This window comes from Indicator indicator, chromosome 28, assembly GCF_027791375.1.
Source record: "Indicator indicator isolate 239-I01 chromosome 28, UM_Iind_1.1, whole genome shotgun sequence".
Taxonomy (NCBI): Eukaryota; Metazoa; Chordata; class Aves; order Piciformes; family Indicatoridae; genus Indicator; species Indicator indicator.
In genome coordinates this window covers 11,822,533-11,848,178 of record NC_072037.1, presented here as the reverse complement: position 1 = coordinate 11,848,178, position 25,646 = coordinate 11,822,533, and the positions used below count along the sequence as shown (strand labels likewise).

The 25,646-nt window shown below is 46.0% G+C and overlaps 1 protein-coding gene across 1 annotated transcript in view; it reads right to left on the bottom strand.

Moving 5' to 3' along the window:
* Positions 1–25,646, bottom strand: part of DDX31 (DEAD-box helicase 31) — a 49,167-nt gene that overhangs the window by 19,313 nt on the left and 4,208 nt on the right. Inside the window, exons 7-17 of the mRNA XM_054393259.1 lie at positions 25,083–25,127; positions 23,482–23,523; positions 21,393–21,457; positions 20,465–20,584; positions 20,001–20,107; positions 19,058–19,293; positions 18,275–18,451; positions 15,626–15,685; positions 9,694–9,744; positions 7,098–7,237; positions 976–1,057 (exon numbers count right to left, since the gene is read on the bottom strand). Coding sequence (XP_054249234.1) covers positions 976–1,057; positions 7,098–7,237; positions 9,694–9,744; positions 15,626–15,685; positions 18,275–18,451; positions 19,058–19,293; positions 20,001–20,107; positions 20,465–20,584; positions 21,393–21,457; positions 23,482–23,523; positions 25,083–25,127 — 1,125 coding nt within the window. The remainder of the gene's footprint in view (positions 1–975; positions 1,058–7,097; positions 7,238–9,693; positions 9,745–15,625; positions 15,686–18,274; positions 18,452–19,057; positions 19,294–20,000; positions 20,108–20,464; positions 20,585–21,392; positions 21,458–23,481; positions 23,524–25,082; positions 25,128–25,646) is intronic.

Below are 25,646 nucleotides of genomic sequence, written 5' to 3'. Positions count from 1 at the left end.
AAGCCCCTGCAGCTTCAGAGGAAGGACTGCAGACCACTTACAGAGCCTCTGACAGCATCAAACACAAAGCTAACAAACAGAATGAATCCTTTGCTGCAGTTAATCTATTTTTCAAGTAACTCCTGAGGAAATCTATTTGATACTGACAGAACCACTGCCAATTCCAGCCCCATTAAATGATGGAGAATTTTTTTCCATAAAGAGAAGCCATCTCAGTCCCAATCCTTTCAGATTCCCAGTCACACAAAAATAGGTTATTCTGCATTTCTAAGTTCCTGCAGCAGACTGTCTTCATCCTGCAGCCAGAGTGGATACATCTCGGCTCCAGTGAAGTCACTTTGATGGTAGAGAGAGAAGAGAGGAGGAATTGAATCCCACCTTTGACTGCAAGTGAAAGGAACCAGCTCTTTCTGTACATGTTTCTCAGGTACAGCACCTGGTGTGGCAGGGCATGCCCAGGCAGCACTGCTGAGCACAAAGCAGGGTAACAGCTGCTTCCAAATATTGCTTGGGGGGTTATTTTTTTTTTTTTTTGAGCGAAGGGAGAAAGACAAAATAAGAGCATTTAGAATATTCTGGTCTTAAATCTGCAGAGTATTTCAAAATCTGAAAGCATGGTAGAAACACCAATTTGCTCAGTCCTGGTAGCAAACACACTCACTCACTTCTTAATGCTATTGCAACCCTAATGCTGAACACCCTGGAGACATTCAAAGACTGTGTGGCCACAGAACTTTGGGATATGGTTTAGTGGCCATGGTGATCTTAGGTCAGTGGTTGGACTCAAGGACTGTGGGAGGTCTCTCCTAACCAAAACAATCCTGTGATTGTGTAAGTCAGTCCTGCAATCATTTGCACTGCCTGGCATGATGGAGGCACCAACCCTTGTGTTGTAAAGGTGGAGGATGAGAGGGGAATATCTGTGATGTTTAAGTGGCAAATGAACAGTGGAACAATCCCAAAGCAACAACTCACCTTGCCCCTTGGTTTGTGCAACTTGAAGCGATCATCTTTCACCAGGCTGGACAATACCTTCTCCATCTTTATCTCTGAAACACTGAAGCAACAAAGACAAAACATTACCATTTCTCTTCCTTTTCATATGCAAGTGTGGAATGACCCATGAGCTGATAAAGAGACAGCAAAAAGACGTTCAGCTTGGAAATTTAGCCCTGAAATAGAATCATAGAATTGCTTTGGTTGGAAAAGATCTTCAAGATCATCAACCCGACAACCCCACAGCCATTAAACCATGCCCCAAAGTGCCCTGTCCACAGGTTTTTTTGAAGACTCTGAAGACTTGAAGCATGGTGACTCCACCACCTCCCTGGGCAACCTATAGCTTCAAAACCCCCCTGACACCAAGTACAGAGTTCGGTCTCTTTCTCCACTCTGAGAGCTCACCTTCCCTCTCACTTCAGCTGAAAAGCCAAGGCTCAGCCCACGAGGGACCCCACAGCATTTGTTTTAAATCCAGGAGACTAGGTCAGCTGTCCTGGCCAGGCTTCACACTGGGCATTTATTTCCATTTTGTTGACTTGCACTCCTCCTGGAGACTCAACCAGATGATTTATTCTCCAGTCCCACTTGAGAGACACCATTGGGTCCTGTGATGGCCCAGATACTGGAAGTGCTTACAAACCTGCTTTCCTTTCAAGTGAGTGGTCCTCCTTAGAGGTGCTTTCACAGGAGACTAGAAATTCTTTGTCCTCTTTAACAGTGTCTTGTGGGGCACAGAAACACACCAGGTGACAACAGAGGAACAGCTGTGCAGCTTCAGGCCATTAATATTACAGCTGCATGGAAACTGGGTCCCATTTCCAAGGGAATTACTCTGGTGATAAGAGTTGAAGTTTGCAGGCCCAAATTTTCAGCAACGGGCAAAGGTCATCTCTAGAACAAAGACTCTTTTCAGACCAGAATAAATCATCAATACTGATGGGAGGCAAGGAGTTCATTCAGGGTTACATCAGTCTAAGGAAAAGGGAAACCTTGGGAGCTCAACAGTTCTCAGACTCCTGAATCTCAGATGGTCAGGAAGGTGTCTATGGTTTGTGCACTTCAGGACATGGTGGTGTTGGGTTGATGGTTGGGCTTGATGATCTTAGAGGTTGTTCCCAGCTCTCTGATTCTGGAAGGGAACATTGCTGATACTCTTTAATTTGCAGACTACAGAAAGAAATGATAAGAAGCTCTTTTCACTCAGAGATCTCTAAGGTAGGAGGGGAATGGGTGAATCACACAGCACACTGGGATCCTCTCCTCTCCCCCAGGCCTTCCCAGTTCAAACCATGAATACCCTGACTTGTGTTATCTGCCTTGGCAACCTCAGCCACCTCATCCCCACAACATCAAGAAAGGAAAAGAGGTGGTCCAAAGAAACAGTCATCCAGTTTGAGGGTACAAAACAGTGTGGCCACAGCAGGCAAAGCCCCAGGGCTGTGAAGCTGGGACTCAGGAGGCAGCAGATTCCTCCGCAGACTGCGTGGAGAAAGGCGGGGGAGAGCCGGGGGAGAAGGGGAAATGGAGCATAAAGAGACAACTGAGGGTTCCTCTGTTTGGGTTGGAAAAAAAAAGTCTAACAGTAAATTAAAACATAAATGGCAATCACTTAAGCAAGAGAGAGGAGTACACCTCCCCACCCCCCTGAAGGGTGCTCTGAATGAAAACGTCAACCCTGTGACATTGATTTGTCTGAGAGGTGCCCCCCTCACCTGGCGCGCTGCCAGCTCGCAGCCTAACAGATCTGTGAGCTTGGTTCACAGCGGGGAGCAGCGTGTGAGGGGGGGCAAGCACAAGCCCAGAGAAGGCAGAGAGCTGCCTCATGCCTTCACGGTGATGCCTTTGCCTTTATAAATTAGTTAAGGGCTCTGTTAGGAGAGAAAGAAATTATCTGATAGCTGTCGAGGAAGGCGCTGCTAGATTGCAGTTGAAGGAACTATAAGAGACATAAGGACCTAGAGAAACCAAACCAAACAACAATAAGAAGTGAGCCTCACTGATTTTTCTGCTGCTCCTCACCTCCTCCCTTTGAAGGAAAATGTTAGTTACACTTAGAGCTCAGGCAGAACCTTTAAAAAAAAAACAAAAACCAAAAAACCCCATCTTTAAAACAAACAACAAGGGGGAAAAAAAAGGAAAAGGAAATGTAGAGGAAACATGAGAGTGTGAGTGTGTGTGTGGATGCACCCAGCCAGCCAGGCAGAGGAACCACAACTGATGAGAAGAGATGGGCTTAAGCTGTGCCATTAAGGTTTAGGTTGGAGATTAGGAACAATTTCTCTCCTGCAAGAGTGGTCAGGCATTGGAACAGGCTGCACAGGGAGGTGGTGGAGTCCCCATCCCTGGAGGTGTTCAAGAAGCTGCAGATGTGGTGCTTCAGGATATGGCTTAGTGGTCATGGGAGTTGGGTTATGGTTGAACTTGATGATCTGAAAGGTTTTTTCCAACTTTAAGGATTCTATGATTCAAGCCACACAAGCCTTGAGGAAAAAAAAGCTGAGAGGGGATCTGATCAATGCCTATAAATAACTGAGGGCTGGGTGTCAAGAAGGTGCCAGGCTCTTTCTGGTGGTACCCAGTGACAGGATGAAGAACACTGGGTACAAGCTGGAACCTAGGAGGTTTCACCTCAACACGAGGAGAAACTTCTTCAGTGTGAGGGTGCTGGAGCCCTGGAGCAGGCTGCCCAGACTGGTTGTGGAGTCTCCTTCTCTGCGGGCTTTCAAGCCCCATCTGGATGTGTTCTTGTGTGACCTGCCCTGGATGATCCTGCTCTGACAGAGGGGTTGGACTGGATGATCTCTGGAGGTCCCTTCCAATCCCTACCATTCTATGAAAGAGTGAACAGAAAGTTGCAGCAGGAGGCACACAGCTTCCCTGAGCCCCAAGGGGAATGACTGATCTCAGCAGAGCCAAAGTGAGATCGTTTTGGCAATGGGCAGAGGCTGCTTTGCCACAGTGGAAGCCAAGGAGAGGCTTCAGGTACTGGTGAAAATTAATTGCAAGCCATTTCCAATTTCAAAGGCACTCATCCCTAATTTCGAAGTAGATTTTCATCCAGAAACAAAGCCATGTCTGCTCTCATTACTTCCAACTCTCAACATTTCTGGATTTGCTCCCATGCATGCTGGGGAGGTTGGAGGGGCTTAAGGAAGGGAGAAAAATCCCAACCAACCAAAGAAAAAGCTCTAGGTCAGATCCTCATCTACTGTAAATCAGCATGGCACTCCTCATTTACACCAGCTGAAGGCTGCAGGGCCCCATCTCATGCTTTGTCTTCTCAGAAATACATATTTTATGAAGTATTTACATTTCAATAAAGCCAGTGGGAATTTCATTTAAAGAAGAAAACAAAAACCAAACCAAACAAACCAACCCCCCCCCCCAAAAGGAATTGCATTTAAAGAAAACAAAAAAAAAAAAAAAAAAAAAAACAACCAAAAACCACAACAAAAAACCAAGGGGAATTTCAAGAAGGAAAATAAAACACCTAAACAAAAAAACCTCCAAATTAAACCAAATGATTCCACAATACACATTCAGCCTCCATAAAGCAAATAAGAGGGTTAAAAATTAAGAAAAGAATTAAAGATAAAAAAAAAAAGGGTGCAAAGTCCAGGAACTTGAGAAGTCCAAAGCTCCCAAGGCTGAGGGGAAGGAAGCAGAAGTGCTGAGGGTGGCTGACAGGCCAACACATGCTGTCTTTCGCCCTCATGCTGAATTAAATTGTCAGGATTATCACCAGAATGCTCTGTTTATGAAGAGTAACAGCAATTTGTGCTGATGGCACTTGCTGCCTTCAGCTTCAAGCTGCCTTCCTGCATCTTCTCTGTAATTCATCAGCTCTCTCCTCTGTCCCGGTGTGCCCTCTCACACCGTGTGCTTCCACGAAGGCAAGAGGGGAGGACACAGGACTGCAAATGGCTCCCATCACCCACCCATGCCAATCAGAGACTTGTTTTCTTCCACAGAATCATAGAATGGTTTGGAAGGGACCCCAAAGATCATCTAGTTCCAAACACCCTGTCACAGGCAGGGACACCTTTCACTAGACCTAGACCAGGTTCCTTCCTGTCCAGCCTGGCCTTGAACACCTCCAAGGAGGGAACATCCACAACCTCCCTGAGCAACCTGTTCCAGTGCCTCCCCACCCTCCCTCACTGGAAAGAACTTCTTCCTAATCTCCAATCTCAATCTTCCCTCTTCCATCTTAAATCTATTCCCTCTCATCCTATTACTACAAGCCCTTCCATCTGAGGATAGGGTCAAGGAAAGCAAACTACACTTTCTTTGGCAAGTCATCTGCAGGGCTGTACATATGAAGCAAATAAAACCAAACAAGGAATCAGAGAATCACCATTAAGGTTGGAAGAGACCTCTACGATCATCAAAAGTCCAACCTTCTATCCAACAACTCCATGGCCAAAGAATCTCTACAAGGATATCCCCATCCCTGGAGATATTCAAGGTCAGGCTTGATGTAGCTCTGGGCAGCCTGATCTAGGTGGAGGTGTCCCTGCTGATGGCAGGGGGGTTGGAAATGATGACTTTTGATGGCCCCTTCCAACCTGATGCATTCTGTGATTGTTTAGTTCTAGTGATTTGGGAAGTCGAGTAAAAAAAATCCCACCACAATATTCAGATAAACTTCCCTCTACTCATTCATCAGTCTTCTACAGCTCCCTGAAGAGCATGGAGAGCCCAACAACAGGTCTCCTTAACAGATATAATTACCAGGGAGAGTGACACTGGTCCTTAAACCAACCAAAAAAAAATCAGAATGAAAGCATTTAAAATGCTAATAATAAAATAGTAATAATAAAAAAGGAAGGAAATTTCTCTCTCAATCCTCTAACACTTCCAAAATATTCTAAGGCAGAAAAGCAGAACTTTCCCCTCGCAGTTAGAAATTCACAATTATGTGGGATTTCACCTTTAAATGTCAGTGCTGTTTGTTACATGAAAAAAAACCCTGTCAGCTTAGCCCTCCATGTCTTGCTGGTGTCTGCTTAATAGATAGTTACCTGGGATGATGGATGGCTCTTTGTTAGACCACTAAATGGCTCACAGCCTAGAATAAGCCTCTATTTACTGCCAACATTTGTTTGTTTCAAGGATGCAAACCCCAATTCGAACTGCAAGCAGCTCCACCCGACATAAACACCAGAAATAAAAGAGGACTAATTTGAGCAAGAGTTTACAGGGCTCCATCAACACTGGCACAGCACTAAAAGGGACTCTACTCAGCTGCTGTTGAAATGCTGAGAGACAGCAGAGCAGGGAGCAAAGGGAGTCGCATACATCCAGCTGACTGCTGAAGGGGCTCCAGACCTAACAGTGCTCCCTGCTGGGCAGGGAGTTGGGGCTTCTCTCCACAAAAGGACCACTGCACAAGCAGGGCTGGGCTCAGATCTTATTGTGTGTTGGTCATCAGATAGCTGACTGCACGTTGGGCTGCTCCTCACCCAGCCTGGCTCGCTCTCCTTACCGTCTGCTCCCAAGTCCTGCTGGAGCTGCTGCAGGAGAAGCTTTCTCAGCTAGCTTGGAAGCTCACCCCACTTTTGGTCTGCAAAGTCCACCCCCCCCTTCATTTGCCTTCCAGATCCATACTGAGCGCTCACCACTTGCAAAAGCCTCTCCTGTTCCTGTCACAAGCCACTTACACAACACATCTTGGCCAATTACCTGCCAGATATGACCCCCAGCTTCCCAGCTCTTTCTCCTCCGGATCTCTCCTGAAGGGCTGTGACAATATGGTGCGCTGCAGGCAGATGGCCAGTCAGCATTTGACAGGCTCATTTGACTTGTGATCTCCACCTAGCCACTGTTTGAACCCAGGGCCAGAGAGATAACAACGGAGTGCAAAGGATCTCTGCCTATCTCCTCTCTGCCCCTCACTCACAAAGCTGTCAGGCTGCTGATTTTCACCCACTTCCCACCACTTCCCATTTCTCCTTTTGCGGGGCCGGGCTCTGGATCACAGGGATTAATAAACTCTTATTAAAACCTGCGTGAGCCACAGGGCCTGCCGCAAGCGCCACGGAAGGTTAATTAGCAAGGATGAGCTGAAACTTTTGTTCACGTTTCTGACTCACTTAATCTTGTGAGAAGCCAGCAAGCTGACATATTCTGCCTCAGAAGGTGCCAGGACAAGCAGGCTGTTCCCGTGACAGCCGATGCGAGCCGTCCGCCCGATCCGGTGGATGTATTCCGCAGGTGAAGCTGGAGCATTATACTGCAAAACAACAGGAAAAGGAGAACGACACACACACACAAAAAAACCCCACCACCACCAAAACCAAGGGAAGATGAGAAGGGAAAAGGAGGAATTAACAGAACACAGCGTGTTAATTATAAACGAGATGCTCAGGCAGCTCAGCTGCAACAAAAGGGATCTCAAAGCCCCCATGCTGCACCTCCCTGTTTATGAAGAGCCAGTCGGGCTCAGCCCTGTAACCATCACTCAGCTCCCTCAGCCACAGCGGTTTTTGACATGCGAATGTGACACATCGGCCAACTTTCAGATAATAGGACACTTTTCCTCCCATCTCAGTGTCTCTTTTTGCCTTTTTTTTTTTTTTTTTTTTTTTTACATTTTATTTCTACAGAGACGTCAGGAACCTGTTTGCTTCCCCTTAAAAATAAAAATCTCACAGAGATCTCAAACTAAACACAACCGATGGAGTGGGAAGCTGCCTGCTGTGCATTTGGGAGGAAAGCCATACCATGAAAGAATGGGTTGGGTTGGAAGGGACCTTAAAGATCATCTAGTTCCAACCCCCTGGCCATGGGTAGGGACAACCTTCAGAGATGGCATTGGGTTGGAAGGGACCCTCAAAGGTCATCTTGTCCAACCCCTCCCTGCACTCAGCATCCTCTACATACCTCCAACTACATCAGGCTGCCCAGGACCACATCAAATCTGATCCTGAAGGTCTCCAGGGACACCGCCCTCTAGCCCAGGTTGCTCAAGGCCTCATCCAACCTGGCCTTGAACACCTCCAGGGAGTGGGGAGGGAGCATCCACGACTTCCCTGGGCAACCTGTTCCAATCTGGAACTGGGCTAATAAATTTGTTTTGCTTAGCTTAAAGCAAATCATAACTGGTTACTGGACAGAAGGAACCTTAGAGAGATGAGAGTTCCAGCAGCCCAGAACACACAGCAATTGTCTTCCCACTTCCACCTATCAGACACTATGAAAACTGTTGCTTAAAACCCCTCCTAACACAGCAGTGCCTCTTATCTACCTCATTGGGAATCAAAACTGCCCAGCCATTTGCAAGATGTGATCAAAGGTGACAGATTTCCCTCCCTTTAACCTCCCCTTATTCTTCCCCCCACTCCTCCTCTGCCTCTCTCTTGGAAAAATAAACATGCACAGAGATATTGCTCAGAAATGAGCCCTCAGCAGTTTAACTGGAAAAAACCCAACAACCAAAGCCCACTCTAGTGTTTCTACCTGTGCCCTCTGGCAAAGTTTCTACTGGCTAGAGGTGTGAGTAAGATGCTGTGAGCAATCTAATTGCTCCCTGCAGGTCCTTGCTCTTGGACACAGCTCTCAGGACAGCTGAGATTTCGCCTTCTGGACACACAGAAGCCTCCCAGGGTTTTAGGTAATTTGCACTGCGTTCTAACACTGGCAACTATATCTTTGGGTAAATTATATTAATATACAGATCTGGGAATTAAAAGACTTCACTTTCCCAGCCTTTTCTAACTAGCTAGCTGCTACCCAAAGCTTTCCTTTTTTTTTTTTTTTTGGAAACCCCACAAAATTAAGATCAAAATTTGTTACCTGAAGGGATGAGGCAGGAATTAAAAAAAGCTTTGTTGAGGCTCCGTGCCCTCTTCTTTTTACCCAGGTGTCACTTGGTACATAAGAATCTCTGGATTAGTTTCCCTCCCCCCCAGTTCAGACAATCTTTTTTTAATTATAAATCTTTTTTATAAAAGAAATCTGCCTCATGCTCTCAGCTTCCTCTTTTGAAATGACAGGTTGCTATTTTTAAAGTTCGATCCATCTCCCTCAGTTTCAGGTTTGTTGTTGTGGTTTTGTTTGTTGTTGTTGTTTTTTTTTTTTTTTTTTAGACAGTATTTCTGTCAACAGCAATGCAGCAGCCTTGGGTTTTTTGGGTTTGTTTTGCCCTTTTTTGTTTTTATTTTTTTCCCAGGGAAAATCTGAACTCTTCAGTTCTACTGAAAGCTGAATACTTCCAACTATCTAGCCCCAAGCCAGCAAAGCCTCACTTGAAGCATCCAGGTCATTGCACAGACACTACTGGGCTACTCAATGTTTAACATTAGGATTGCACTTGAACTCCACATGGAGCTGCCTCCTCAGTAAGCTCAGAAAAACAGGAACACAGAACTGCCAGAATTGCCCAGTACCTCACCACATCTGGCTTCCTGTGGGGCGGAAAAGGAGAGTTTCCTCCCGGAAAGTAGAATATTATTACACAGTTGATAACACTAGAGCTGTTGGAGAGGAAACCAGACTGTCAAAACTAAAGCCATAACAGCAATGCTGTATCCTAGCAAAGCCTCCAGTCCCAGTCCTGCAGTCAGGGGCATGTGGGTCTCCCACACCTGTAGGCATCAGCACAAAGAGCAGCAAACTGCAGAAAGAGGAACAGGATTTCACCTGAGCAAGACTGCCCTTAATCCATATGTACAGACAGAGCAAACCTACCTGCACAATCCAGGTAACTTGAGGCAGGTCTAGTCCACGTGCTGCAACATCCTTTAAAACAAAGAAGGAAGTTAGTCAAAATGCTTGGAAGGTACCAGCAAAGTAAGAACTCTTCTGGGATGGGAATCATGGCACAAAACAACATGAGGAATTTTAAGGGCCTAGTTTGGGCACCTGAGAGTCTGAAGCTCCTATCAGGAGTGTTATTTGATGTGCCAGCTGGTGAGAAAAGCCTTGGAGAAGGATGGGAATCACAGAATTGTTTCAGTTGGAAGAGACCTCTAAATTCATCAAGTCCCACCATCAACCTAACACCATCATGGTCATTAAACCACATCCCAGAATGCCATGGCCACAGGTTTCTTGGACACCTCCAGGGATGGTGACTCCACCACCTCCCTGGGCAGCCTGTTCCAATCCCTGACCACTCTTGCAGCAAAGAAATTTTTCCTTGTCTCCAACCTAACCCTCCCCTAGCATAATGTGAGGCTATTTCCTCTCCTTCTATCACCTGATTCTAGGGAGAAGAGACCAACCCCCACCTCACTCCAACCTCCAACCAAATTAGAACACATGAAGAGGCTTTGATGTCTCAACTAACCTCAGAATGAGGCCCTTCAGTTACCAGCATAGCCCAAAATCCCCACTCTTTGGAAGAGGAGAGAGAGTTTAAGCACAGTTCAAAACTGAGAGCACAAATGCTCCAATTTCCTAGAACCACAGAATATTGGGAGGTGGAAGGGACCTTCAAAGATCATGTAATCCAACCCTTCTGGATTTTCTGTCTTTAAAAGAGTTTACACACCACTGTTCAAAAGGGAGAGAGAGCACAAAGAGGCTTCAATCTCCCTGCTTGATTTTCTGTTCATTAGCAATGTCCTCACATCCTCCTTGGGTTTTACATTCACCACATGCAAGAGCAGAGCAGGTGTGCAGCTTTAACTCTGTTAGGAACTGCTTTGGAACACGTGGATCTTTTAGCTAGTTGCAAAACAGAATACATTAAGAATGTAAGCAGGAGCTTAATGTACTAAAAATGTGTCAGCCACCCACTGAAGTGTTTTCATGCAACTCCCACACACGTTAAAAGACTGAGAAGCTGATGTTTTGGCAGCAAAAGCCTTTCCCAGAAGCACCTAGCCAGGTTGTTTTGTGGCTCCAAGTGCAGGAAGAGAGGAGACACTTTCCACAAGCGCCCACTCTGCAACGATGCACACTCGAGCTCCAACACGCTCGTTAAGGAGAGACTTGTTCCCAGAGTCAGGATGAACAGATGTACAAAAAGCCATTTAAAGGAGGGTGGAGAAAATAAATCAAGAGGAGTCGGGGAAGGCGTTCAGCAGTTACCAGGATAACAAGACTCTAAACTCTACAGTGGGATCAGACAGCAGCGCTGACGTCTGACTCCGATCTGCCTGGCTCTGCGCTGTGCTTCCACGCTGACAAGCCTTTGGTGTTTGCCTGTGCTGTGCTCTCTCACACACCCAGCAGTCTAGGAAAGGCTGGGTTTGATCAGAGAGCTCTGACCTCAGGACAGGGTCAGTCTGCACAGAAGAAATTGGCAGCAAAGTTGTCTCTGTGGTCAGGAGCAGGGAACTCCAACACGGGAGTAGACAGCAGGGGCAGGAGCCATCCCCCTCATCCATCAGGGTTCCTCCCCTCCTCTTCTGGAGGTTGTGGATGTCCCCTCCCTGGAGGTGTTCAAGGCCAGGCTGGACAAGGGCTTGAGCAACCTGATCTAGTTAGAGGTGTCCCTGCCCATGGCAGGGGATTGGAATGAGAGGATCCTTAAGGTCCCTACCAACCCAAACCATTCTGGCTGATGAGAGACAGTGTTCTTCCCACATGCACTTGCCAGAACAAGCAAGAAAGTTGAAAAGGTTAACCAAAAGCCTACTGAATAGCTAGGGACAAGATTTTAGGAGGAAGCTCTTCTCCCATCATCAGCCTTGTATTCACTACTGCTTCCACAGTGCCACCAGCTCCACTTGGCTGTTACTGACACGTATCAGCAGCTGTTCTCCTGGGGTTTCACTTGGCTTTCTTTCAGCAGTGCCTTGGGATTTGCTGGTAATTGGAGTGTTTTGCAAACTCTCAAAGATTCCCCAGTATCAGTCCACCTGAATCTCCTCTTCCTTAAAGACCCTAGCAGACAGCAGCAAGGTAGAATTAGGATAAAAAGTTTGAATTGCTTTGCTTTTCTCTGCTGGCAGAGTCCATGAGCTCCTCACTTCTCAGATCTTTAGGAAAATACTTGTGGGTCACCTTACCAGGAGAGAATGCAGCTCCAGCAACAATTATCCAGTTTTACTAGCACTGCATTTATTCCACACACAAAAGCAAGAACCTGCTGCCAGTGCTCTTTTCAAGAAGCCCAAAAGATTTTCTGTGTACTGCTCTCCCTTTCCCGATGCCCCTGACAGCATTCCCCTTTTCCATGCATGATCCCACACCATGCCTTAATAACAGGGAAATGAAGAATCTGACTCCTCAGCAGGTCACTGCTGATTCCTTCCAGTGAAATTACAGACTGTGAAAGGGGAAGGAAGTGACCATCTCATAGAAGCAAGGACAAAAAATCTATACCAATGTAACTAGAAAAAAAAAAAAAACCACCCAGATGCTAAGCAAACACACAAATGCAAAGCCTTAACACCATATTCCTGCCCTGACCCCAACTCCAAGCCACAGAATAGCTCAGTATCAGGGCACAATCCACCTGAGGACTCCCAGAAACGCTGAACATTTCTGCTTCTAACAACTCCTGATACCAGCCTGTGCCGGTGGGGTACAGAAGAGTGGGTGCGAGGGGATGAAAGGCAAAGAAAGAAGGCCACAGCATAAAGGGAGGCACATTGCTGCAGATCAGAATCACCACAGCCACAAAAAAAGTTTTGCAAGGGCCTTTGTGTGAGAGGGACTGAGCAAACCATCTAATTAGGGCAAAGGAAATTGCTAAAGTTGCTTTTGAAAGACACTCAATGGTGAGGTCTTGAAGGCCCTGAGCTTGACAATTGGCTGCCTACATGAGGCCTAGAAGTACAGATGGAAGGCAGCTTGCTCAGGTGCCAGGCTGTCAGTTGGATTAAAATGACTCATTTATTTACCAAAGAAGCTCACAAAGTGCTTTAGCTAACAGGCAGAGAGGGCCGAGCGGCTCTCCAAGCTGGGGAAGAAGCTCTCGCGCCTTCCCGGCCTGCCAAAAGTCATTACTGCCGAGTGTGGAAAGCCATCAGCAGGGTAGAGACCCCCGTCGGCAGGGTGACAGATTGGGCTGCGTAATCAGAGGAGGAAGGAGAGAGCACAGAAGCTGTCAGAGGCGAAAGCTCTTGGCTGGGGCCGCCAGAAAACTGGCAAGATGAGTTAGCGTGACTGAGTAAACAGCAAACAATCTCCAAATGATCTTTCCTCCCTCCCTGGAAGAGATGAACTTGTTTAAAAAAGGCACATCCCAAAGGAAGCTGCAAAGAACTTCAGTGAAGGAGAGAGAAATAAAAGCTGGACGAGACCCCTCTGAGATACAGGGCCCCCTTCTTTATTTTGCTGTCTGCCAGCTTATACTGTCTGGCAAAAACCCAAAAAATATCCTTATTTTATGGCCTATATTAATATACATCTGACCTAGAGCAAATTAATAAAAGGAACAGCAGGTCCCATTGCTTACTAGAGCGGAAAGATGGGTGGAGAACATGGCATAAGGGACAAGGGAAGGACAGCAACATTATTTGAGTTGCTCTTTTGTCAGCCAGCTTTCCAAATTTTGTGGGCACAAACCAGGATTTTGCAGAGGAAAAAAAAAAAAAAAAGAACAGAAGCAACCTTTCCACCAACACAGGGGTTTTTTGCTGATATGAAGGAAAGTGTCAGAAAAAAGCAATGCCCTCAGAGACAGGAGGTGGTCACAGAGCTTGGCTGCCCTTTGGACATCTGCGTTGGGGAGGCACCTGTAATGTGGGACTGGTGCAAAGTGTATCTCTATATTAAGGTGTCCATATGGTCCCCATTACTGTGGTAACAGGCCACCTCCTGCTTTCAATGCATTTGTCCTCCCAACATCTCTGTAAGATAGAGCAGTGCTGCTATCCCCATTTTACAGATGGGGAGCTGGAGCAGAGGGAAATTTTGGACTCAGACACACAACTCACTGTGCTGAATGCACTGACCAGGCACCAGCTGAGCCACAGCCACTGCAGCCGCTGGGATCTGCAGCCCTGCCTTGCAGGAAATGCAGAGCAGCTTAGTTTGAAACGAAGGAGGGTTGTGATAAATGCATGATCCTGCACTCCCCCTTGCAGCACTTTAGGTTAGCTCACATCACCTCCCATTTGCGAGGGGTCAGGAGCAAGCACACGGCTGATGTGTGGCTCCTTGCCTTGTCATCATGATTCCACATCCGCCTGGATGGATTCTCTGGCATGGCAGAAAATCAAACCACATCTCCAGTGTCTCAAGAGGGGGATCCCATCCATTGGGATTTCTTGGTATCCAACTTCTGTCTTTTGCTTACCCTGTCCAAAACTGGCAATTTTTTTTCCCTTTCCCCCTTCAAACAGTGCTGCTCAGGAACTGATGTCCCAGCGACTGCAAGGATTCTGTTTGCTCTCTGGTTAAAATGCAGCGTTCAGGATCTTTCCAAAAACGTTAAACTGAAATTTCTGTAACAAAGATATCTGAAGCCACAAACACATCTGAAATTTCTCAGCCACAGACAGCATGCTGCCTGAAGGATAACAAAGTTCAGCTATTTATTATTCAGACTTCATCAAACACTTTTAATCTTCCAAAGGTTTAATCTACACCACTGAGTGATTTAAGCTTTGCTACTCCTCCTCACTTAAGACACTTATCCCTGTATAGAGGGAAACCAAGTTGTAGCTAGATTTGTGCATTGCAAAGATGCATTTTGACCTTGATGAGATCACTGAGAGGTTGCACACACAGGCTGGACCAAAAGTAGCACCTAAAGTCTTATGTTACAGGTGATGCAGTATCGAAACTGCAAATGCTAAATCAAAGGCTGCTATTAGAGAGAAGCATGAAAATAAGATAAAATTCAGACCTACTGAGAAAAGAAAAAAAAAAAAAGACAACTGATTTCCTCTAAGAATGATGTGCTGGAAGAACAGGAGTCATTTCAGAGCTGGAGAGGGTTTCTCAGCTCTAATTACTCCCGATCGCTGTAATTTACAAGTTTGCGGTGGGTAGAAATCGCCAAGATTCACACATTTTCAGATCAACAGCTGCCACTATTAGAGAGCAAATCGTGCAGCCTTCTGCACCACTGCAGCAGGCTAGCTGTGGCACAGACAGGTCACAAATGAGAAGGGGAAGGTGCCACCACGACACAAGGGTGCCAGCAAACTTCAGCAGAGGACAAGAATTTCTCCCTCAGCACCCTTGAAGGGAAAAGCCTGAAGGGCAAAAAAGCATGGAAAGCAGCAGAGCATGAGAGTTTCTAGTGACACCACTCTCTGGTTGGGCTTCCCTTCCTTCCATCCCTGCAGGCTTTTGTTTTTAACCTTGGGCTAGTCATGAAGATGGGGAATGCCACAGCACACCCAATTTACCTGGCACTTGTGGGGCACACTACAAATTAGGACTACCTTCTACTGACTGCATGTAGAGGGCAAGGCTCCAGCTTCGAGCAAACAGATTTTTCCACACATAAGAGCATGCAGAACACTTAAAGGCCTCTTGTCTAAGACATGAGATGCTTCTGTACGTTGTACCTTGCAGCAAAAAAAAGATCATATAGCCATTTGCAAAGAGGACCCCAGTCCTTTTGAACACGAGATGCAAAAAGAGGAGATGACTTTCCTCAAGGTCAGACAGAGAGCTGGAATTAGAGCTCAGTGCCAAATCCTCTGCTCTCCCATTAGATACCAGACAGCCCCATTAGCCTGGAGCTGCAGAGGGACTGTAAGTTACTTACAGTGCAAAGCAAGATGCCAGTCTTGGATTTTAGGAACTCCTGGAAGACCTCTGTTCTTTCCTAGAGGATTTAAACAGGAAAATTAAAGGAGTGCTTATGTACATCACAGACAAAGAGAAACCAAATGAGCTGCTGCAGCCATTTAACAACTATGCTTTGGTCACTGCAGGATGCAGAGCTTCAAAAGCAAAGGATGGGTTTCACAAGTTTCAGTTAGACTCTTCCTGCATATGAAAAAAAAAAAACAATCTGTGACATACAGGTGTGGCCCCAGGTAGGGAGGCACAACATCTGGGGCAAATCTGGACCAAATGAACACATTTGGTCAAACCAAAGCAGCCAACACCCCCAAGGTTTGCACAGAGTGTGGCCTGCACATGTCAGAACGCAGCAACTGCAGAGAGAGGATTCACAAGAGATTTAAAGCAGCAGCACTGACAGACTTTGTGGGCAGGCAACACAGACTTTTGTGAAGGCAAGGAAAGGCTGGGCACCTAACTGCTGCCTGCCCAGTGCAGGATGAGCCCATTCTGACACAGTGATAGTCACATCGAAGAGATCAGCCTCACCGTGTGCCCAATGGGGCATGCACACAGGCACTGGGCTGACTCAGGAATCATTAAGTATTGGGGCTGCTCAGCTGCTCATGGGAACTGTGGTGGGATACATTCTCAAAGTTACAGGCTATGAGAGGTAGGACCTTGGCCAGAGACCTCTGCCCAAGGGGGCAGGACTCCTGGGCCCTGTGGGCAGCTCCCACAGAGCTCCCACGGCACACACTCTCATGGCTTCATACTGGGGCAAGGGCCATTGGGATGGAGGTTGTCCTTTTCCAGGAGTGTCAGAGGCAGAGTTCCCCCTTGTCCCCATCACTGGTTTGCACCAGCAGAATTCCTGCAGGGCCCACTTCCAACATGAGCTCAGGCTCCCATGCAGGGCTGTCCACATCCCAAATTACCTCACCAGCAGTCACTGAGCTGTTAAGCTCCAGAACTGCAGGATCCTGCTCACACAGCTCCTCACCCTCAAAAGCCTCCTGCTTTGTCAGTTCCAAAGCCTTCCTTAAGTCACTCCAGTTAAATGACTTTGGGAGATGATTATTTTTTCTTTTTTTGGTTCCCTTGACAAAACAGAAACTGGTTTTCCAACCCACCTTACACATGACATCTGCCATCAGACACTCCCTGTGCACTAGTAACTGAAGACCTCTAGCATTTGGTCTTTGCTTGCCAGTACCACCTATCCACCTACACTCCTTCTCCCTAGCTGTGGGAAACAACTGCACACTCTCACTCCCTTGATTTGATTCCAGGCTCTCTCTGGCCTCAGAAACACTACATTCATTCTCTTCCTGTGTCATTTGCTTCCTTCTTCCAAAAATACTCTTGTTTCCAGGTTTTAAGCCTTCCTCCTCAGAGTTCTAGCTCGGAGTCAAGTGAATGTCCTGTTTTGTTGATGATAGAGAAGAAACCTTACACATTTGACTCGCAGCTAGAGGTGCTGCTCTAGGGAAGAAGAAGAACTTGGGCCTTGCTGACACACTGAACCCTCTGCTGACAAAAATTAAAGAAGAGAGCACGCTGTATCTTGTTGACAATGACAGCAGCCGTGCTCAGCAGTACCATATGGGATCCACAATTTAGCTCCATTAATGCTCTTAATTTGAAGACATCAAGCACTAATTACACACTGGGTACTAAAAAGGCAAAACCCTTCCCCTGGTGCCAGCTACTTAGTGGTGTTCTGTTGGCTTAACAGCTGGTCAGGGTAGACTTGGGCCAGACCAGGCCTGCTCACTCGCTCAGGCAGGCAGGTTGAGGAAAGGCCAGACTGCAGGGACAGCAAAGCACATGTTTCTGGTCTCCACAGGATGGGAATGAGTGAGAAAAAACAATGGCTCTTCACCTCTTGCTTCAGCAGAAGAGCTCTATTCATTTACCATCTCTGCTGTGCAGCTCAGAGTAGAGCAGTAACTCTCTCCATCACAGACCATGGGCAGGATCAGAGGCTGAACTTTCAAGGGAGGTCCCTCAGCTAATGAGAGAAACATGGCAGAGACAGTTCATTTGACACTCGTCTCTTGGCCTCTCAGCCCTCTGGAGCAAGTTCCAATCCCATCACCCAGGCCCAGCCAGCTTCAAACCTAGCTTAAAACTGTTTGGGGTGATCAGTGTTTCAGCGCCATTATTCCATCCCAGGAAAAAGAAGAGTCTGTCAAGACATGGTTCTTCAAAACCAAAGCCAAACTGCTCCACCTTCATGTAATGAGGGCAACTTATTGGGTAGTAACATTTGGGGGCTTGCATGTGGTTTGCCTTTGGCATTAAAAGCCTGCCTTGACTGCACAAGAGGGAATCATGGATACACAAATGATTTAAGTGCACCCACTGGGAATACAGAACGGCTGCCTCAGCCTGCTGAACTAACACCTCTTGCCTCTTCAGCTGTGTTTTTTCAGATGCAGCCACCAAGGTGCTTTCCAGAAGTGGGACAAGATTTGTATTCTCATTAGCAGATGGAAGAGTGAGGCCCCTAGAGGTGAAATGACTCTCTGTCCTCTCTTCTGCCCTCCTCCCCAGAATAACCACACAATAAATCAGAGGGAATCAGGAATAAAACTGCGGATCCTGACAGCTGGGGAATGCTTACTTCCTGTGCCATGTCGCCGTGCAGTCGTAGAAACTGTAAGCATGCAGAGGAGCCAGATGAACGTTCAGGCTGTTCTGACCCTGGCCCTCCTGCAAGGACCTTTAGGAGGAGCTCATAGTGGAATTCCACTTGCTCACAGCTGGAGAAAAAGATGATCATCTTGTGGTGTTTTTCAAACTGGAAGAACAAGAAAACTGCTTGTGACCATTTCAGTGATGCAGTAGTGAGACAAGGAACAACAGGGACAAATTGAACGTAGAAGATTTCACCTCAACATGAGGAGAAACTTTACAGTGAGGGTGACAGAGCCCTGGAACAGGCTGCCCAGAGAGGTTGTGGAGTCTCCTTCTCTGGACACATTCACAACCCACCTGGATGCATCCCTGTGTGGACTACCCTGGGTGATCCTGCTTTGGCAGAGGGGCTGGACTCTATCTCTGGAGGTTCCTTCCAACCTCTAATGTTGTGTGATTCTGTTCTGTGATTTCCACAGGAATCTCCCAATTCCTTCATCATTCTAAGATCTAGGTGCACTGAAATCCACTTAGATTACCTAGGAAAGGATTCTGGAGTTTGACACCAAATACCAAGCCCACATGCTGCACAGGTATCTCACTGCCAGCATAACAGACATGACAGCACCTCAGCCTTCCTGTGGCTCCCCGCACACCACATGCACTTCAAAGCCCTAGATCTAACCCAGGCTCTCCTTGAGAGAGGAACAGATGAAGGAGTTGGAAAGGGCAAAGGGCTGCTCAGCAATATAAATGCAAACAGTCTCACCTTGCATTTCTCAAGGATGAAAGCTGCCAATGTGACAAGCCTGAGTTTGCTGGGAACCATCATGAAATACTGCTTGAGCTTCTCTGGAACAGCAAAGTTTTCTGGGTCCATGCAGTCTGATGAGCTACTGACTTGTCTCTCTGTTTGGGATGTGGGTTTGGGTGCCTTCTGGATTTCATCTGCTATGGAAATGCTGATGGGATCATTCAAGCTGATATCAGCCAGCCGTGTTACTCCTGAATCACAGAAAATGACACATGAGGTGCAGCCTGGGGTGCTGCTGGGGAGGGTGATGATACAGTCACATTAAAAACCCAACTGACCCCATTCCAGTGAGAAGAAGGGAAGGGCAAGGAGCCAATGACAGAACACTTCCACAAGCCTCACACTTCACAGGGTTTAGCCAACCTTGGTTACTGTGGACTCCATCAAAAGCATCACAAGACATTACTTCAGCCAACTGTGCTATGTTCCACTACATAAATATCTCAACCAGGTGAAAACCAGGACTGCCAAATGCTGTCTCTGTGTGTGGAATAAAAACCCCAACTGATCTTCACTCTATCAGGAATGCAGAACTCACAAAACCTGGATGAATTCCTGCCTCAGCGACTGACTTCTTGTGTGATACTGGAGCAAATCACACAACAGTTGCCTTGCCCTGATGTCAGCTTTTTGCCTTAATTATAGATTTGCAAAGCAAACAGAAACCCTCCGTGCTTCCCAGGTTCATGGTGACTTTGCTCTGGGATTTCTGAGCCATATGTAAGTCCTTACACTGAGAGAAACCTCAGTAACAAAGGACAAGTGTCATAAGCCCTAAGAAATCAATAGGTATTATCCTACTTCTGCAAAGAGCTTCATTCAGATTGGGCTGTAATCAGCTTCAATCAACTATTTTGTAATGGTCAGATAAAAAAGACCCCCATCTGCTATGACCTACCTTCTGTGAGGGTAGCTGAGAGCAGGACATTCTGGCGTGTCTCTCTCACAGCATTTAAAGCATTCAGTATCACAGCTACATCCTTCTCAAAGCCCAGGTCCAGGATCCTACCAAAACAGAGGTGATACAAAGATGCTGAAGGAATGAGGAGAAAATCTTAATTCTGCACAAGCCAATTAGGAACAGGGGGAAGGGCTAAAGCTGATCAGATCTTTTGCCTTTCTTCATGCTCCATCTTCAACTTTGCCCAGGGTCAGAAGACACTGAGGGAATCTCTGCAATGAATAATTCTACAACAATCTCTCCAAAGAGGACATTTCTTTCTAGTCCCAGACATCTGGTGCTTGGCTGAGGATGAATGGTTTAAGGTCATGTGCATGCTCTCTTTTATTTTTAATATTTAGTGAATGATGATGAAGAGAGTAAAATAACGATGTTCCCTATCCAAACACTTGGATGTTTACCTGTCTGCTTCATCAATAATCAGCCACTGAGTGCGACGGAAATGAATGCACTCTGTGGACTTGATGTGATCAACCAGGCGACCAGGAGTTGAAATCAGGATGTTTATCCCTTTGCGTAGTCTGTTGAGATGATAAACAAATAAAACAATCAGAAAACAACAACAAAGCACACCCAAGAAAGAACAAAAAAAGGGAGAACAAAGAGGTTAGCAGTAACTCCGGAGGAGGATCCAAAAGGAAGAACTTGAACCATCATAATAAAAATTAACAGGGACACTATTTTCTCACTGATTACAGCTGAAATTTCTTCCACAGCTGAATTTCATCCTTGATCATTGTTAATACTCAGAAGCAAACTCAGTCATATGGACAGAGTGGAAAGAAATATTATTAATATATAAAAAAAATTTAACCCAAGCCAGGTTTTCTTCTCTAATTGACTATTTGGTTTACTATCAAAAGTAAACTTCTTTTTTGTGTATGCCTAGAGAGAGAGAGAAATGAAAACTCCAATTTGGATTACCAGCTTACAATTCAATTCTTGAAAAGAAATAATAAAAAAAAAAAAAGATTTTTAACACCAGGAAATCTCTTCTCCAGCAAGCAATTTCCCCCACAACAAATACTGCAGGCAGCTCTTGGTGGTAAGCAAATACAGGTGTTTGTCAGAGGAGAGGGAAAAAAAACCCCAGTGACACAGGAGATCATCTGCTCAGAAGGCTCATCAACATTTTAGAAATGGATCCAGCTGGGGGAAGTGAACGCTTCCTGCTGACCCAGTCACTGTGCCTCTGGAAGATCCAAGGGGATCACAGCTTGACCCCAAACTCACAATCCTCTCTCCCAGTAAGAAAAGCACTCCAAAAGAAGAGTGCCAGATAAACTCCAATCCAAATCCAAAATACAATTGAAGGTGGTGGTTTCCTACCTGGCTTTTTCTGATTTTCTCTTTTCTCCCCCCATTAGCACTCCAGGCACAATCCACGCAAATGGCTAGAGAAGGAAAACCAAGAGCAAGAGAGATTCTTCTTAATAAAGAGACAGAGCCTGATGCAAAAAAATGTTTCTTGCCAAACAGAGAAAGGACTTGGGCTGGTAACAGTGTGCATCTGATCTAACAGGCAGTGTCTCCATGCACCCTCTCACACAAGGCTACATATCAATGGCATCTTTAGTCCCAGCCATCTAATTTTGCTTCCCACATCACCTGGGAAGATAAAAATGCAATCATTTTTTGCACCACTTCCAATCACACGATAAGATTTCTTGTTCTTCACCCCACGCAGCCTAAATGTTCAAAGATGAGCTACAAAGCTATTTCTTCATCTAGCCTGGAAGCAGCATCTTCCTGGGGCCAAGGAAAAGCTAAAGGAAAACACAGATCCATAAAATTTATATTTACACACCAGACCTAAGAGCACACAGCCACCGTGTCTGTGGGCACTGTCTCATTGGTACTGGCAGGAGTTTTTGGCACTCTAATGAGATCCAACCCTTCACTGAACCCAGTATTGCCAGGGGAGATAAAGCACAGGGCTGTCATTGCCTCACTCGAGTGGAAACACAGGACAGAAGCAGAGCACAGCTTGTAAGGACTGCACAAACGTGTGACAGGTAAACAGGCTTCAGTCTGCACAGGTCACTGCTTGCCAGAAATGCTGCAAGAAAAGAGTTGCCACAAAAAGTTTTTCTAAGGTTCAAAATAAGGAGGATATCTAACAAAGATCCAGGCAACATAACCTAAGTGGTTGGCACAGAGTAACTGCATCAGAAGTAGCCTGAAAAGCCTTTTTCTCCCTAATTACACCATCAAATCACACCCTCCACTCACCCAGCCCTTCCAAGAGCTGGTCAGACCATGATCACAGAATGGGTTGGGTTGGTAGAGACCTTAAAGATCATCTGGTTGCAACCCCCTGCCATGGGCAGGGACACCTCCCACTAGCCCAGGTGGTTCAAATCTGCTTTGGGTCACTATGAGAGTTTACACTGAACTGGATTACGTGCAGCATATATTGCATTATGGTACAACATATACAGTAAACAGAAATTAAAGGGGACATGGACAAGGGGGGATGGTTTGAAGCTGAGGCAGAGTAGGGTTAGACTGGGTCTTAGGAAGAAGCTCAATAGGAGGGTGGGGAGACAATGGAACAGGTTGCCCAGGGAGATTGTGGCTGCCTCCTCCCTGGGGTGTTCAAGGCCAGGTTAGATGAGGCCTTGGGCAGCTGTGCCTAATTGAGAGGTGTCCCTGCCTATGGCAGGGGGGTTGGAGTAGATGACCTCTGAGGTCCCTTCCAACCTAAGCTATTCCATGACACAACAAAATCTTACTCGGTAATTCCAACACTAGGGAAAAAAAAAAACAAACAAACAAAAAAAACACTTGGAAAGTGCCTTATTTCAAGGAAAAAAAATACCAAACACCAGAGGAGGGAGTGGGAATATAGATCAAATGAAGGACTTGGATACCTTCTAGCCCTGTGGTAAGATACTCTGCCTCAATTAAAAGGGAAGAGCACTATCACTTAATGATTTTAAAAGCCTTCTAATTTCTCCAGCCATTCAATTGGCAAAGCAGTTCACCAGGCTGAAACCCATCTGTCTAGTATTAGTTTCAGTCAAACAGAACTTGTCACTGTGAGACTTTCCATTCTCAGAGCAAAACAAAGGCACTTCTCAAAACAAAGCCATGTGAGTGTCAGCTATGCTTGCCTATGAAAACATGCCCAACTGAAGTGCCATAATTGATCACTTAATGGCTCCAGATAGTAGTTTAAACCATGCCCCAGGGTAAGCACACACTTAAAGGCAGATTTATCTTTAAGGACCATACATTTTGCCAGATGCTGGATTTCCTTAAACAGAGAATCACAGAATGCTTTAGGCTGGAAGGGCCCTTTAAAGATCACCCAGTCCCAAACATCCAGCTGAATTTCCAGGACCTGAAGCTGCTTAGCATCTTACAGCAAGAAGATGAAGGAATAAAAACAAAAGAGCATTGATTGAATTCTTACCTTAAGTAGTTTCTGTATCGTATCAAAACTCTGGAGTGCCAGCTATGGAAATCAACAAAAAAAAGTTGAGCTCTGAGAAAGTCCCTGGACTACAGACCCCTTGGGCTCAAATCTACTTGTGTATCATCAGAATTCTATATATGACCTTAATTTTTTCTTTTAGAAGCTGCTTATAATTCTATTCTTTTGCATAACCCTTCTGTTATCTCTGGACCTGCTCAAAAACCTCTCTATTGGCTCTGCTCCACAAGCCAGCTCTTAGCACAACAGGCTAGCTTCTGGGAATGCCCCAGGAAGCTGAAGATTTTACTCCACTGGAAGAGCAAAAGGGAAAATGTCACCACTTCTGGGAAAAAAAAAAAAACAAAACCACAAACTACTAACCCAGAGATTAATTATCTTCTGGTGGTCAGAGCAGACCAAGTCATCTCCTCACTTGACCCACACCGTGACCCTATCCTTGGATCTTTCTACTTCTCCATTTTCCAGTCAGCAGAAGAAGGGTGGGATACACAAAGCTTGCACACCTCACTGTCTGCTCAGTAGCAAGCACTTAGCTGGTGGGGTTCATGTGCTGCCTGACAACCATTTCTGCTGTAGCAATGAAGACTGAGAGGCAAGAGCATCACCCTGCCTCAGTCATGGAGTGAGTAAGTGAGCAGAGCTTAGTTGTGGGAGCAAAACTGTTGTAAATGCCTGTAAATGCCACATACTACTGCTTGCTGAGCTCTGAAGAAAGAGCTTTGCTTTCAATCCAAAGCAAAAGCAGTACCAACTGTAATTGGAAATGATCTTCATGAATACTCTCAATGGCAGCTTCCAAACTACACTCTTAGTATTCACACAGCAGCCCAGAAAGGCAGGAAGTTTGCTGCTGTAAAAATTTAAATAGCTTCAGAGCTTTTCTCCTTTCACAGAGCTGAGCTGAGATATTGCACCGCAGGTTGCATAAAATATTGTGCCCCAAAGTAGGTACCTGCAATCAATTCTCCACAGGGAAGTTATTATCATTTGACACACACACACAAAAAAGAAAGGCTGCTACCCTCCTCTGAAATTGCCTTTGCAATTGCAAATAAGATAAATCAAATAGAAGACAGTTCAGTGGAGAAACCAACTCTTGGAAGGCTCATCTGCAGCATTCACTTATGGATTTAAGGAAAAAAAAAAAAAAAAAAAAAAGAGCTTTAATTTGTGTAAACCCACATATTTGCAAAGCTGATTTCCCTGGTTTCACTTAGTCCCCCCTGTGTCAGCTAGGCAAGCCTCTCCGTCTCAGGCACTGTGCTGGATTGGTTCTCCAGGTTGCACAATTATTGAGGAAAACTCCAAGAGATCCCTTCTTTCTTTGGTGTGGCACTGAACAAAAATGACAGCCTGTAGCTAGATAGCAAGAACACTGAGAGGGCAAAATCTGAGCAACAGGACAGGCAACTCCTAAGGCAGTCCTTGAAAGATGCGCAGCTACACACTGAAATTCAGGGGTCCCCACAGTCCAAACAGAGACCCACTCAGGGTCCCACCAGTCAAAAAAATAACCCCCACTCAGGGGTCCTCCCAGTCAAACTCAAACAGATTCACCAAGCAAAAAGGTCACCTACCTCTCTTGTTGGAACCAAGATCAGTGCGTAAGGGCCATCACTGCGCTGCAAATGGAGAAGACAAGAGGCCTACTAAGAATAAAGACCAACAGAGCACTTCCACATCTATCTATCAGCCAACAGAGTGGATTCTGAAGGGTTTTGGTACAAGTTTGTACACAACAGTTTGGGGGGTTCGCCCATCTCAGCTTTTAAAACAATCAGCAGCCTTTCAGCTATCAACTGCCTTCTCCTTCAGCTCAGCAACGTGCTCACAATCAGCCCCAACATTCCATTCCACACACAGTTTCACTCCTGTAGGTTTGAGCTGCAGAACATTCAATGTGTAGCAACAAGCTGTAGGCTGCAGCTGCAGAAAGGACCAATCCAGGATAGGCTGGAAACACTTTAACCTGCAAGGAAAGTCAGGATGATCTCCTTCCATAAAACACAAGAGATGGCTAACCTGTAGAAGCATTTTCTGGTCAACCAGATGATCTCTCTGGGAGTAATTATCACATCTCACCCATGTCAAAGATTAGAAACCTAGTACTCCTAAAGATATAGTAGGAACCTTTGCTTTCA